Below are 15,822 nucleotides of genomic sequence, written 5' to 3'. Positions count from 1 at the left end.
AGGTAGAAAACAAAGATGCTAAAGTGACAGTTGACAGGTAGAAAACAAAGATGCTAAAGTGACAGTTGACAGGTAGAAAACAAAGATGCTTAAGTGACAGTTGACAGGTAGAAAACAAAGATGCTAAACTGACAGTTGACAGGTAGAAAACAAAGATGCTAAAGTGACAGTTGACAGGTAGAAAACAAAGATGCTAAAGTGACAGTTGACAGGTAGAAAACAAAGATGCTAAAGTGACAGTTGACAGGTGGAAAACAAAGATGCTAAAGTGACAGTTGACAGGTGGAAAACAAAGATGCTTAAGTGACAGTTGACAGGTAGAAAACAAAGATGCTAAACTGACAGTTGACAGGTAGAAAACAAAGATGCTAAAGTGACAGTTGACAGGTAGAAAACAAAGATGCTAAAGTGACAGTTGACAGGTAGAAAAAAAAGATGCTAAAGTGACAGTTGACAGGTAGAAAACAAAGATGCTAAACTGACAGTTGACAGGTAGAAAACAAAGATGCTTAAGTGACAGTTGACAGGTAGAAAACAAAGATGCTAAACTGACAGTTGACAGGTAGAAAACAAAGATGCTAAACTGACAGTTGACAGGTAGAAAACAAAGATGCTAAGCTGACAGTTGACAGGTAGAAAACAAAGATGCTAAAGTGACAGTTGACAGGTAGAAAACAAAGATGCTAAAGTGACAGTTGACAGGTAGAAAACAAAAATGCTAAACTGACAGTTGACAGGTAGAAAACAAAGATGCTTAAGTGACAGTTGACAGGTAGAAAACAAAGATGCTAAAGTGACAGTTGACAGGTGGAAAACAAAGATGCTTAAGTGACAGTTGACAGGTAGAAAACAAAGATGCTAAAGTGACAGTTGACAGGTAGAAAACGAAGATGCTAAAGTGACAGTTGACAGATAGAAAACAAAAATGCTTAAGTGACAGTTGACAGGTAGAAAACAAAGATGCTAAACTGACAGTTGACAGGTAGAAAACAAAGATGCTAAACTGACAGTTGACAGGTAGAAAACAAAGATGGTGTTCAAATGAGTGGACTGTTGAAAATAGGAATCGGGGGATTACTTTTCACAAATAAGATTTAACATTAACGTACTATTGGTTGTATTTTGTGCAAAGAATATTAGCACAGAGTTGAGAAGGAGCAAAGATCTTCAATAGTACTGAAATCATAGCCGCTAGCAAACAAGAGTATGACCATAATAGAATTGCTTGTCAACGAAATTAATTACATTTAAAAATGTCATACTTGAATAACATAAAGTTTAAATAAATGATGAAGATAAAGATTGTAAAAGCCAACAGGGGTAAAAGTTAGGACCACAGTCCAGATTGTGTAGGGGGGGGGGGGAATAATTTGCTTTTATTCTGAATCCAGTGAAACAGATTGGTGGTTTTAGCTGATATAAAGACTTTCAGGTGTTTATATATGTTTATGTTGAAGTATTTGGCAGACGCTTTTAACCAAATACATATAAAACAATGACTGTAAACATGATCATTTAAGGGAAGAATGTAATAGAAAATATCAATACAAAGTATCAAGACAGAATAAACTCTCTGCTGCTGCAGCAACAGAGATACAGTCTATAGATGTATAGATATCTAATGTATTCATACATTGTTTATGTAGGATATACGCATGTATATATAACCTAATCATATTGTTTCTTCAACTTAAAAATAGCTGACCGTTTTTTTCCCCTTCTCTGGGATTATATTCCCAGTTTTGATCTGGGAGGTCTGCTCACTTATAGCATATAAGAATATTCTATTACTGTTAAGCAAACTATGAATAATAAAACATGTGTCCTTTATCATAGCTACACGTATGACAAAAAAACGCGTGAAAATCAGTGGTATTCAGTGAGGTAAGATGAATTAAATGTTCATTGCTCCTGCCAAATGAATTGCACTGAGTGGAGAGGATCACCACTCCAAGATGGCGGCCCCGCGTCTCGTCAGCGCCAGTAGGCAGTAGCGCTCCATGCTGCGTCTACTTATAAGATATCTATTTTAGTGTTTTAAACGTTTTCATGCTAATGAAGTACATAATTCAAACAACCCATTCGAATATAGACGTTGTATTATTTCTATTTATTTGGCTTACTATTTCTATTTCCATTCTAAAAAAAATATTCCACTTTCATTGGTTTTCTGACTAAAACTATCTATCGATGTGTCATCAATGCTAAAAATCGCTTACCGACGCCTAAAGAGTTCGCGCTGGGCATTAAATTGACATCAAGTGTTGTAATTATGGCGGCATGACAGAAAATAATTGAGAAGCAATTGTTGTTCTTTATTGAAGTAGATACACGTCCCGTTAGCGACGCCCTGTGGCAAGTATTAGTACTGCATGAGCCAGACCCTGTACATACCGTGAAAGATCCATAGATCACATAAACAGATCACGCTACTAAATCCACCTCAGGAACCAACAAGAACCTTAAAGCGTCCTCACGTGGTGGAGAAGTCATGTTTTAGCGCAGAGAAAGACATGTTTTGAAAGTGATGAAGAGCCTTGTCGCAGTTCTGCGAGTGTCCACAGTGCGGCGCTGCTCAGCAGCATCTATCAGAGTGTGTTAAGTAAAGTAAAGTAAAGTAGCAATGATAGTCACACACACACACACACATTAGGTGTGGTGAAATTTGTCCTCTGCATTTGACCCATCCCCTTGTTCACCCCCTGGGAGGTGAGGGGAGCAGTGAGCAGCAGCGGTGGCCACGCTCGTGAATCATTTTTGGTGATTTAACCCTAAATTCCAACCCTTGATGCTGAGTGCCAAGCAGGGAGGTAATGGCTCCCATTTTTATAGTCTTTGTTATGATTTGGCTGGGGTTTGATCTCACAACCTACTAATCTAAGTCTTTATTACGAAAGCTTTTTAATTAATTAATGTAGCTGACGTTTTTGCATTTTGTAAACTGATTTTTTTAAAACATTAAATTATGATGACAATTGCATTGAAAAAAAATCTGTGTTTTTAAATTCAGTCAATAAAAAAATCAGTATACACAAATCAAGACTCAATTGCGGAAAATCAAGACAGAAGCAATCGATCCTGTCTCAGAAGCAGCCAATGAGGTGTCAAGTTTGAGGTCACATGACACGGGTCTTGCCAAACGGCATAAAAAGGCAGTTTTCTGTGTTACCTGGGCAAAATACAACTGACTTAGGGTTTCTCGTGTCATGACATCAGAGGTGGGTAGAGTAGCCAGAAATTGTACTCAAGTAAGAGTACTGTTACTTTAGAGATTTATTACTCAAGTAAAAGTAAGGAGTAGTCACCCAAATATTTACTTGAGTAAAAGTAAAAAGTATGTTGTGAAAAAACTACTCAAGTACTGAGTAACTGATGAGTAACATACACACACATATCATATTTTATATATATATATATATATATATATATATATATATATATATATATATATATATATATATATATATATATATATATATATATATATATATATATATATATATATACACACACATTGATATATACAGTATATAATTTATATTTATTTATCTTGCCGTTTTTGTTTACATGTTAAAGGTGTTTTAATGAATATACATGCATGTTTAACATATAGATTCCTTTCTTTCATGAAGACAAGAATATAAGTTGGTGTATTACCTGATTCTGATGACTTGCATTGATTGTAATCAGACAGCAGTGCTTAACGTCCACGTTTTCAAATGCAGGAGAAAAAAAGTTCCTCCTTTCTGTCTAATACCACATGAAAGTGGTTGGTTTTTGGCATCTTATTTGTCCAGCTTCCATATTTGTTTTCACACACTTTACAAGAAATACATTGGCGGCAAATTCCGTAGCTTGCTAGCTTGTTTGCGCTGGCTTTCGGAGACTCTTATTTTGAAAGCGCAGGCGCGATGGAGCGGCACTTTTATTGTGAAGACAGGAACTGTGCAGTCAGTCTTTAGGCTTGTGACGGGATGTACGTTTGAAAAAAAAAAAAGTATTTTTTCCTTCACACTTTTGATTGATTGATTGAAACTTGTATTAGTAGATTGCACAGTACAGTACATATTCCGTACAATTGACCACTAAATGGTAACACCCCAATACGTTTTTCAACTTGTTTAAGTCAGGTCATGTGACCGCCTGGCTCTGTTTGATTGGTCCAACGTCACCAGTGACTGCATCTGATTGGTGGAACGAAGTGAAACGTCACCAGTAAGGCAGGCACTTTGAAGGTCTGTCTGACAGACCAAAACAAACAAAGCGTGCATTAACAGATCGATAAAAATTAGTAGCGAGCTGAATGTAGATAAAAGTAGCGGAGTAAAAGTAGCGTTTCTTCTCTATAAATATACTCAAGTAAAAGTAAAAGTATGTTGCATTAAAACTACTCTTAGAAGTACAATTTATCCCAAAAGTTACTCAAGTAGATGTAACGGAGTAAATGTAGCGCGTTACTACCCACCTCTGCATGACATGCAGCTAAACTGACTGTGATACACAATGTGACCAGCAGGTAGTGATGTTCAAGTAAAGGAAACGAAGAAGACAAGACTATATGAATACAGTGGTGGTCAAAAGTGTACACACACTTGTAAAGGACATCATGTCATGGCTGTCTTGAGTTTCCAATCATTTCTACAACTCTTATTTTTTGTGTGATAGAGTGATTGGAGCACATACTTGTTGGTCACAAAAAACATTCATGAAGTTTGGCTTTTTTATGAATTTTTTATGGGTCTACCGAAAATGTGAGCAAATCTCCAAATCTATGTATGGAGGAGAAAAGGTGAGGCCTTTAATCTCAGGAACACCATCCCTACCGTCAAGCATGGTGGTGGTAGTATTATGCTCTGGGCCTGTTTTGCTGCCAATGGAACTGCTGCTTTAAATGGGACAATGAAAAAGGAGGATTACCTCCAAATTCTTCAGGACAAGCTAAAATCATCAGCCCGGAGGTTGGGTCTTGGGTGCAGTTGGGTGTTCCAACAGGACAATGGCCCCAAACACACCTCAAAAGTGGTAAAAGAATGACTAAATCAGGCTAGAATGAAGGTTTTAGAATGGTCTTCCCAAAGTCCTGACTTAAAGGTGTGGACAATGCTGAAGAAACAAGTCCATGTCAGAAAAGCAACACATTTAGCTGAACTGCACCAATTTTGTGGTCAAAAATTCAAGCAGAAGCTTGTGGATGGCTACCAAAAGCGCCTTATTGCAGGTAAACTTGCCAAGGGACATGTAAGCAAATATTAACATTGCTGTATGTATACTTTTGACCCAGCACATTTGCTCACATTTTCATAATAAATTCATAAAAGAAGCAAACTTCATGAATGTTTTTTGTGACCAACAAGTATGTGCTCCAATCACTACATCACAAAAAAATAAGAGTTGTACAAATGACTGGAAACTCAAGACAGCCATGACATCATGTTCTTTACAAGTGTATGTACACTTTTGACCACAACTGTGTATATATATATATATATATATATATATATATATATATACACACACATATACATATATATATATATATATATACATACATATATATATATATATATATATATATATATATATATATATGTATGTGTGGGGGAAAAAAATCACAAGACTATTTCATCTCTACAGGCCTGTTTCATGAAACAGGCCGACATATATTGCGCTCTACTACGGTATCGAGCACTATTTTTTGGATAACCTTATTAAGACATATATATATATACACATATATATATATATATATATATATATATATATATATATATATATATATATATATATACACACACACATATACATATATATATACATATATATATATATACACATATATATATACACATATATATATATATATATATATATATATATATATATATATATATATATATATATATATATATATATATATATATATATATATATATATATATATATATACTGTATATATAAATGTGTTTGGATGCATTCTTGGAGGGAGGAATAAAAGTTTGTGTGTAAGCTTGTTGTTTACCAGACAAAGTTTGGTCATTAATAGATGAACCAAACACTACGGTCACCATAGTAACCGTGCTATTTTTTTTATACAATAAGTGGATGTTTTTTATCCTTGGTGTTTATGTTTCGCCGTGTTTGTTGCATCTTTGTTGCTCTTTTTGGATTATAAAATACGTCCATCAAGGAGGAGCAGCGTTCATATTCTCTCAATATTCAGTGTTTTATTGTTGTAGTTAATATTCTATATTTTAATGTACATTCTGAGGGTCATATAATTCAGAAAAATAACCAAAATTCATTACATTTTTGTTTAGTTTTTTACTGACTAAGACACTGTACATGGAAATATACAATGTGGGATTTACAATATTAAGTATGAACAATAAAACACTGAATATTGAGAGAATATGAATGAAACTTGACACCTCACTGGCTGCTACTGAGACAGGATCGATTGCTTCAGTCTTCATTTACCGGGTGTGAGTCTTGCTTTTTGAAGCAGCACATTTTTCATCACAAATTTTTTTTACACATAATTTCAATACACTGAATCTTTATACATTGAATTTCTATACATTGGTCTTTTTTTTACACTGATTTTTTTATACTCTGTTATTTTACACAGAATGTTTATACATTTTTATACTTTTTTTTTAAACTGAATTTTTATCCATGTTTTTTTACACTGAATTTTTATACAGTACATTTTTATGTTTGTTTTACACTGAATTATTATACATGAAATTGTTATACACTGTTTTTTTTTTACACTGAATTTTTTTACACTGAATTTTTATACACTGTTTTTTGTTTACACTGAATTTGTGTACACTGAACTTTCTATACACTGAATGTTTATACATTACATTTTTTTTACACTGTTTTTTTACACTGTTGTTTTACACTGTTTTATTACACAGTTTTTTTTACACTGAATTTTTATACACTGGACTTTCTATGCACTGTTTTTTTTACACTGAATGTTTATACATTACATTTTTCTACACTGACTTTTTCTACACTGAATTTTTTTACACTGAATTTATATACACTGTTTTTTTTACGCTGAATTTTTATACACTGAACTTTTATACACAATTTTTTTTACACGGAAATTTCATACACTGTTTTTTTTTACACTGAATTTTCTAAACACTGGGTTTTTTTTACACTGAATGTTTGGACTGAATCCGATTATTGATCGAATATTGATCCTAATCACATTAAAAACAACAAAGGTCTCCAGGGGGGAGGCTTCACTCGAAGGTCAACGGTCAGTGGAGGACAAGTTGTCCGTCTGTGTGTTAGCTCGTGAACCCCCTCTGTGCTGAGGTCAAAGGTCAGGCATGGCCAAATGATCACTTTCCAATATGATCAATAAAATAACACCACCATCAAATGAAACCAAATGAAAATTGTGACTATATTTCATGTTAGTTATTTGTATGGAAACATCAAATAATGAGTACTAAGATATTAAATGTTAGTTATTGCAAATTGAATTATATTATTATTATTATGTATTTTTACGTTATATTTGTAATTCTATGTGAAATATAATAATAATACTGTAATCAATATTATTACAGTTATCCAGTCTGTTATTCTATTTAGTTAATTATCCATATGTAAATTATTATTATATTTATTGTTCATCATTCATATGTAAACATAATTATATTACAATTATTGTCATGGTATCAACTATGTAAACATTAATGTTAATTATTTATATATAAACATACAATTATTTGTATTATTGTACCTAATGTAAACTTTATGTTTACATGTAAATTATATTAATAACAGTAATTATCATTCAGTACAATTATGGGTGGTATTCATATATTTCTAATGTGTTTTTTATTAACTATAAGTGAACAAAGTTATTACTATGGTATTTAATTTTAATTATTCATATCCACACATGAACTCTTTTTGTATTATTTAAATATTTCATGTTAATCTCTATATGTAAACATAAAGTTGTTATTATTATTATTATTGTGTGTCATGTTGACTATGTCGTCTTACACAGGAGCTGACCATGGTTCTGACGACAAGCAGAAGAGACAGGAAGCTGTGTAAATCAAACTTCACAATAAAAGCACAGACAGGAAGTGTACTTCAAAATAAACTCTGCATGCCGAACACAGCCTAATTCAAGTTACCATTTTGAAAAATACATCTCTAGTGTACATGAGTATTCGTTTTACTACTCAACTTATTGTACACACGCTAAAACAAGCCAATACCGTCAGTCGTATCCTTAACCGGATGCTGGTCATTTATTTTGGAGGGCATTGACCGGAAGTGTAGTTGTTCCCATGAAAAAGGAGAAGTTCGCTTGAAGGACGAGTATGAAACGTTATTACACCACGTGACAGGAAGTCGGCAGTGAGTGTCGAATATTGACGTCCAAGTGGACGCGAACAGTCACTCGACCAACACAATAAATAATGATATTAATGTAGCCAATAATAAATATATATTATTAATAATAAGTCGTAGTCTGACCTGCGAGGAGAAGGTCCTGGCCAGCAGGTACATGGATGTCAGCAGCGTCAACATGCTTCGCGTCTTCGTCCAACGCGCACGCCAGGGGACACCACACAGCCGCGCATGCGCAAAACAGGGTCCCGCCGCACTGATGCCGTCGAGTGCGCGCGCACGAGCACACGCGCGCGCCACTGCAGTCTAGTCTCTTAATGAGATTTCTCACGCAAATAGAACGTGCTAATCTGCAGCACGTGCGTTCCTTCAGGTCAGAACCAGAACCAGAACCAGACTCTAAGTCAAGTCCTGATCCATGAACTCAGTCATCATAGTGGACTACTTTGGAATGTTTTACATCACGAAAGTATTTGATATTTATGTACACTATCATATTGTAATATACAAGTATTTGATATTTATGTACACTATCATATTATAATATAGAAGTATTTGATATTTATGTACACTATCATATTATAATATACAAGTATTTTATATTTATGTACACTATCATATTATAATATACAAGTATTTTATATTTATGTACACTATCATAGTATAATATACAAGTATTTGATATTTATGTACACTATCATATTATAAGATACAAATATTTGATATTTATGTACACTATCATAGTATAATGTACACTTATTTTATATTTATGTACACTATCATATTATAATATACAAGTATTTTATATTTATGTACACTATCATATTATAATATACAAGTATTTGATATTTATATACACTATCAAAGTATAATATACACTTATCTTATATTTATGTACACTATCACATCATAATATAGAAGTATTTGATATTTATGTACACTATCATATAATATACAAGTATTTTATATTTATGTACACTATCACATCATAATATACAAGTATTTTATTTTTAGTACACTATCATATTATAATATACAAGTATTTGATATTTATGTACACTATCATAGTATAATATACAAGTATTTGATATTTATGTACACTATCATATTATAAGATACAAATATTTGATATTTATGTACACTATCATAGTATAATGTACACTTATTTTATATTTATGTACACTATCATATTATAATATACAAGTATTTTATATCTATGTACACTATCATATCATAATATAGAAGTATTTTATATGTATGTACACTATCATATTATAATATACAAGTATTTGATATTTATGTACACTATCATATTATAATATACAAGTATTTGATATTTATGTACACTATCATAGTATAATATACAAGTATTTGATATTTATGTACACTATCATATTATAAGATACAAATATTTGATATTTATGCACACTATCATAGTATAATGTACACTTATTTTATATTTGTGTACACTATCATATTATAATATACAAGTATTTTATATCTATGTACACTATCATATCATAATATAGAAGTATTTGATATTTATGTACACTATCATATTATAATATACAAGTATTTTATATTTATGCACACTATCACATCATAATATACAAGTATTTTATTTTTAGTACACTATCATATTATAATATACAAGTATTTGATATTTATGTACACTATCATACTATAATATACAAGTTTTTGATATTTATGTACACTATCATAGTATAATATACAAGTATTTGATATTTATATACACTATCAAAGTATAATATACACTTATCTTATATTTATGTACACTATCATATCATAATATAGAAGTATTTGATATTTATGTACACTATCATATAATATACAAGTATTTTATATTTATGTACACTATCACATCATAATATACAAGTATTTTATTTTTAGTACACTATCATATTATAATATACAAGTATTTGATATTTATGTACACTATCATATTATAATATACAAGTTTTTGATATTTATGTACACTATCATAGTATAATATACAAGTATTTGATATTTATATACACTATCAATGTATAATATACACTTATCTTATATTTATGTACACTATCATATCATAATATAGAAGTATTTGATATTTATGTACACTATCATATTATAATATACAAGTATTTTATATTTATGTACACTATCACATCATAATATACAAGTATTTTATTTTTATGTACACTATCATAGTATAATATACACTTATTTTATATTTATGTACACTATCATATTATAATATACAAGTATTTTATATCTATGTACACTATCATATCATAATATAGAAGTATTTGATATTTATGTACACTATCATATTATAATATACAAGTATTTTATATCTATGTACACTATCATATCATAATATAGAAGTATTTGATATTTATGTACACTATCATATTATAATATACAAGTATTTTATATTTATGTACACTATCATATCATAATATAGAAGTATTTGATATTTATGTACACTATTCCGCCCGATTGTAGCTGAGATAGGCTCCAGCGCCCCCCGCGACCCCAAAGGGAATAAGCGGTAGAAAATGGATGGATGGACTATCATATTATAATATACAAGTATTTTATATTTATGTACACTATCATATTATAATATACAAGTATTTGATATCTATGTACACTATCATATTATAATATACACATATTTTATATTTATGTACACTATCATATTATAATATACAAGCATTTTATATCTATGTACACTATCATATCATAATATACAAGTATTTTATATTTATGTACACTATCATATACAAGTATTTGATATCTATGTGCACTCTCATATTATAATATACAGGTATTTCATATTTATGTACACTATCATATTATTATATACAATTATTTTTTATGTATGTACACTATCATATACAAGTATTTGATATTTATGTACACTATCATATAATAATATACAAGTATTTTATATTTATGTACACTATAATATTATAATATACAAGTATTTAATATTTATGTACACTATCATATTATAATATACAAGTATTTTATATTTATGTACACTATCATATTATAATATACAAGTATTTTATAGTCATATCATGTACAGTATCATCGCACATTATGATATACAAGTATTATATTTCAGAATACTTTTACTGCATTTTTTGTAATGTACTATTACATCATGTATATTAATGTAATATATTATTTACTATAATGTAGATACACATCTTATACTCTTTGTAATGTAGTATATTTATTTTAATGTACAAACATATCTTGTGTTTATTGTATTATCTAGTATGTATCATAATGTATGTAATATATTTGATTTGTTATGATTTATAAATACATATTGTAGCGTCCAGAAGAAGTGCACACAAGTCTGACGCTCTTTTTAAACTTTTATTGCGCAAGCTATGCTAACACAGCTCAACTTATCTCATCCCTTCCACATGCACGTCTATCCTCGTTCCTCATTTCCGCAACAACGAACGCTTCCTCCTTCTTCGCCAATCACCTTACAGGCGCGGTACGTTCACAACAATGGGAATTCTGAACATCAACCTTAGCAGGTCGTTACACTATCCCCCCCTTTCAAAGTCCCTCGTCCCCGAGGGGGACAACAAAATCTCTCAAGTGGGCTGGTCGCCGCCTCAGCCTCCGGGGTCTTGTCGGAGTAGCAGTGTTCCCCCTTCCTGGGGAGGAAGGCACAAGGAGTGTTACATCTTGTGAAGGCCAGGGCGAGGTCCACGGAACGGAAGAACAAGACTCTCTAGTCCCTGGGCTAAGGCCCATTCTCCCCGGTAACTCCACTCCTAGTCCTGCAGGAGTGCCCGTACCCCGGTACAGTACTAGCCGGTCGCGGTGCAGGACAACTTTTCTGCCACAGGGTGGGAGTTGGACCCGGTACACAACTTCCCCGAGTCTTTCCAACACTTTACAAGGGCCCATCCAGTCACTGTCCAGCTTCGGGCATTTAGCCGAGTCATTGCGCAATCCATGTTGAGGCACTGAGTGACGTGCCTCAACTGGCTGCTGACTCACCGCAAGTCTCTTCTCAGTATTTGAACGGCAAATGTGAAAATTCAGCGATTTTGAATACAAATTATCTAAAACTGGTGAAGTTAAATGGAAAATAACTTTATAGTATAATCACTGGATACATATAACAATTTAAACATTTTTTTTTCTTTTTACATTTTTTTTCTTTCCATGATGGCAGGTGAGGCAGGGCCTCACCTGCCTCCCCTGACTGCACGTCACTGACATATATACTGTATATATATAGTCATAACTACAACGTGGTCCTCAATGAACAGGAGTTTGACACTGCTATGCACTCCTTTAGATTGTGTGAACCCACAATAAAATAATCAATCTGGTCTCCCTTTTTTGTGCTCTGATTGATTCATTTATTCTAAAGCTTATCGTTAGTAATAATAATAAAATACCAGATTTTTTGTGACACATTTTACTATAGCTTTACAATGCCCACCAAGATATAAAAAAATGAATAATTTTTTACTAAAACTAAAATCTTTGTTTGACTGAAATATATAATTGCTGCTCACTTTCTATTCAACTTGATGTGGTTCTCTTCTGCCCTCTAGTGGACTAAATGTGGAAGGGGCGCCAAAATAAACTCTTTTATTCTGCAAGTCTCAGCGAAATAATCCCCATTCAAGTGACTAATTAGGCATGACATCAAATTATTTGCTATCTGCAAATCAATTTGCAACGTGAAAGGCGGTGAGGTGAGGTGAGGTGAGGTGAGGTGAGGTGAAAGGCTGTGAGGTGAGGTGAGGTGAAAGGCGGTGAGGTGAGGTGAGGTGAAAGGCGGTGAGGTGAGGTGAGGTTAAAGGCGGTGAGGTGAGGTGAGGGGAGGTGAAAGGTGGTGAGGTGAGGTGAAAAGCGGTGAGGTGAGGTGAAAAACGGTGAGGTGAAATGAGGTGAGGTGAAAGGCAGTGAGCTGAGGTGAGGTGAAAGGCGGTGAGGTGAGGTGAGGTGAGGTGAGGTTGAGGTGAAAGGCGGTGAGGTGAGGTGAAATGCGGTGAGGTGAGGTGAAAGGCGGTGAGGTGAGGTGAGGTGAGGTTGAGGTGAAAGGCGGTGAGGTGAGGTGAAATGCGGTGAGGTGAGGTGAGGTGAAAGGGGGTGAGGTGAGGTGAAAGGCGGTGAGGTAGGTGAGGTGAAAGGCAGTGAGGTGAGGTGAGGTGTGGTGAGGTGAGGTGAAAGGCGGTGAGGTGAGGTGGGGTGATGTGATGTGATGTGATGTGATGTGATGTGATGTGATGTGATGTGATGTGATGTGAGGGGAGGTGAGGTGAGGTGAGGCGAAAGGCGGTGAGGTGAGGTGATGTGAGGGGAGGTGAGGTGAGGTGAAAGGCGGTGAGGTAATGTGAGGTGAAAGGCGGTGAGGTGAGGTGATGTGAGGGGATTGAGGTGAGGTGGGGGAAGGTGAGGTGAAAGGCGGTGAGGTGAGGTGATGTGAGGGGAGGTGAGGTGAGGTGAGGGGAGGTGAAAGGCAGTGAGGTGAGGTGAAAGGCGGTGAGGTGAGGTGAGGTGAAAGGTGGTGAGGTGAGGTCAGGTGAAAGGCGGTGAGGCGAGGTGAAAGGCGGTGAGGTGAGGTGAGGTGAAAGGTGGTGAGGTGAGGTCAGGTGAAAGGCAGTGAGGTGAGGTGAAAGGCAGTGAGGTGAGATGAGGTGAGGTGAGGTGAGGTGAAAGGCGGTGAGGTGAGGTGAGATGAGGGGAGGTGAGGTGAGGTGAGGTGAGGTGAGGTGAAAGGCGGTGAGGTGAGGTGAAATGCGGTGAGGTGAGGTGAGGTGAGGTGAGGTTGAGGTGAAAGGCGGTGAGGTGAGGTGAAATGCGGTGGGGTGAGGTGAGGTGAAAGGGGGTGAGGTGAGGTGAAAGGCGGTGAGGTAGGTGAGGTGAAAGGCAGTGAGGTGAGGTGAGGTGTGGTGAGGTGAGGTGAAAGGCGGTGAGGTGAGGTGGGGTGATGTGATGTGATGTGATGTGATGTGATGTGATGTGATGTGATGTGATGTGATGTGATGTGATGTGAGGGGAGGTGAGGTGAGGTGAGGCGAAAGGCGGTGAGGTGAGGTGATGTGAGGGGAGGTGAGGTGAGGTGAAAGGCGGTGAGGTAATGTGAGGTGAAAGGCGGTGAGGTGAGGTGATGTGAGGGGATTGAGGTGAGGTGGGGGAAGGTGAGGTGAAAGGCGGTGAGGTGAGGTGATGTGAGGGGAGGTGAGGTGAGGTGAGGGGAGGTGAAAGGCGGTGAGGTGAGGTGAAAGGCGGTGAGGTGAGGTGAGGTGAAAGGTGGTGAGGTGAGGTCAGGTGAAAGGCGGTGAGGTGAGGTGAAAGGCGGTGAGGTGAGGTGAGGTGAGGTTGAGGTGAAAGGCGGTGAGGTGAGGTGAAATGCGGTGAGGTGAGGTGAGGTGAAAGGGGGTGAGGTGAGGTGAAAGGCGGTGAGGTAGGTGAGGTGAAAGGCAGTGAGGTGAGGTGAGGTGTGGTGAGGTGAGGTGAAAGGCGGTGAGGTGAGGTGGGGTGATGTGATGTGATGTGATGTGATGTGATGTGATGTGATGTGATGTGATGTGATGTGAGGGGAGGTGAGGTGAGGTGAGGCGAAAGGCGGTGAGGTGAGGTGATGTGAGGGGAGGTGAGGTGAGGTGAAAGGCGGTGAGGTAATGTGAGGTGAAAGGCGGTGAGGTGAGGTGATGTGAGGGGATTGAGGTGAGGTGGGGGAAGGTGAGGTGAAAGGCGGTGAGGTGAGGTGATGTGAGGGGAGGTGAGGTGAGGTGAGGGGAGGTGAAAGGCGGTGAGGTGAGGTGAAAGGCGGTGAGGTGAGGTGAAAGGTGGTGAGGTGAGGTCAGGTGAAAGGCGGTGAGGTGAGGTGAAAGGCGGTGAGGTGAGGTGAGGTGAAAGGTGGTGAGGTGAGGTCAGGTGAAAGGCAGTGAGGTGAGGTGAAAGGCAGTGAGGTGAGATGAGGTGAGGTGAGGTGAGGTGAAAGGCGGTGAGGTGAGGTGAGATGAGGGGAGGTGAGGTGAGGTGAGGTGAGGTGAGGTGAAAGGTGGTGAGGTGAGGTGAAATGCGGTGAGGTGAGGTGAGGTGAGGTGAGGTTGAGGTGAAAGGCGGTGAGGTGAGGTGAAATGCGGTGAGGTGAGGTGAGGTGAAAGGGGGTGAGGTGAGGTGAAAGGCGGTGAGGTAGGTGAGGTGAAAGGCAGTGAGGTGAGGTGAGGTGTGGTGAGGTGAGGTGAAAGGCGGTGAGGTGAGGTGGGGTGATGTGATGTGATGTGATGTGATGTGATGTGATGTGATGTGAGGGGAGGTGAGGTGAGGTGAGGCGAAAGGCGGTGAGGTGAGGTGATGTGAGGGGAGGTGAGGTGAGGTGAAAGGCGGTGAGGTAATGTGAGGTGAAAGGCGGTGAGGTGAGGT

At 36.3% G+C, this 15,822-nt stretch overlaps 1 protein-coding gene across 2 annotated transcripts in view; it reads right to left on the bottom strand.

Moving 5' to 3' along the window:
* Positions 1-8,655, bottom strand: part of LOC133624453 (malate dehydrogenase, cytoplasmic-like) — a 38,099-nt gene extending 29,444 nt beyond the window's left edge. For both annotated transcript variants that reach the window (XR_012051259.1, XM_061988018.2), the window contains exon 1: positions 8,521-8,655. Coding sequence is in view for 1 of the 2 variants with exons in the window: in XM_061988018.2 (XP_061844002.1) it covers positions 8,521-8,574 (54 nt within the window). In the remaining variant the exon portion in view is untranslated. The remainder of the gene's footprint in view (positions 1-8,520) is intronic.
* Positions 8,656-15,822: the final 7,167 nt, after the last annotated feature.

Source organism: Nerophis lumbriciformis, linkage group LG27 (genome assembly GCF_033978685.3).
Source record: "Nerophis lumbriciformis linkage group LG27, RoL_Nlum_v2.1, whole genome shotgun sequence".
Lineage (NCBI taxonomy): Eukaryota > Metazoa > Chordata > Actinopteri > Syngnathiformes > Syngnathidae > Nerophis > Nerophis lumbriciformis.
The sequence above is the reverse complement of the archived record's forward strand: the minus strand, read 5'-3'. Positions and strand labels throughout refer to the sequence as shown.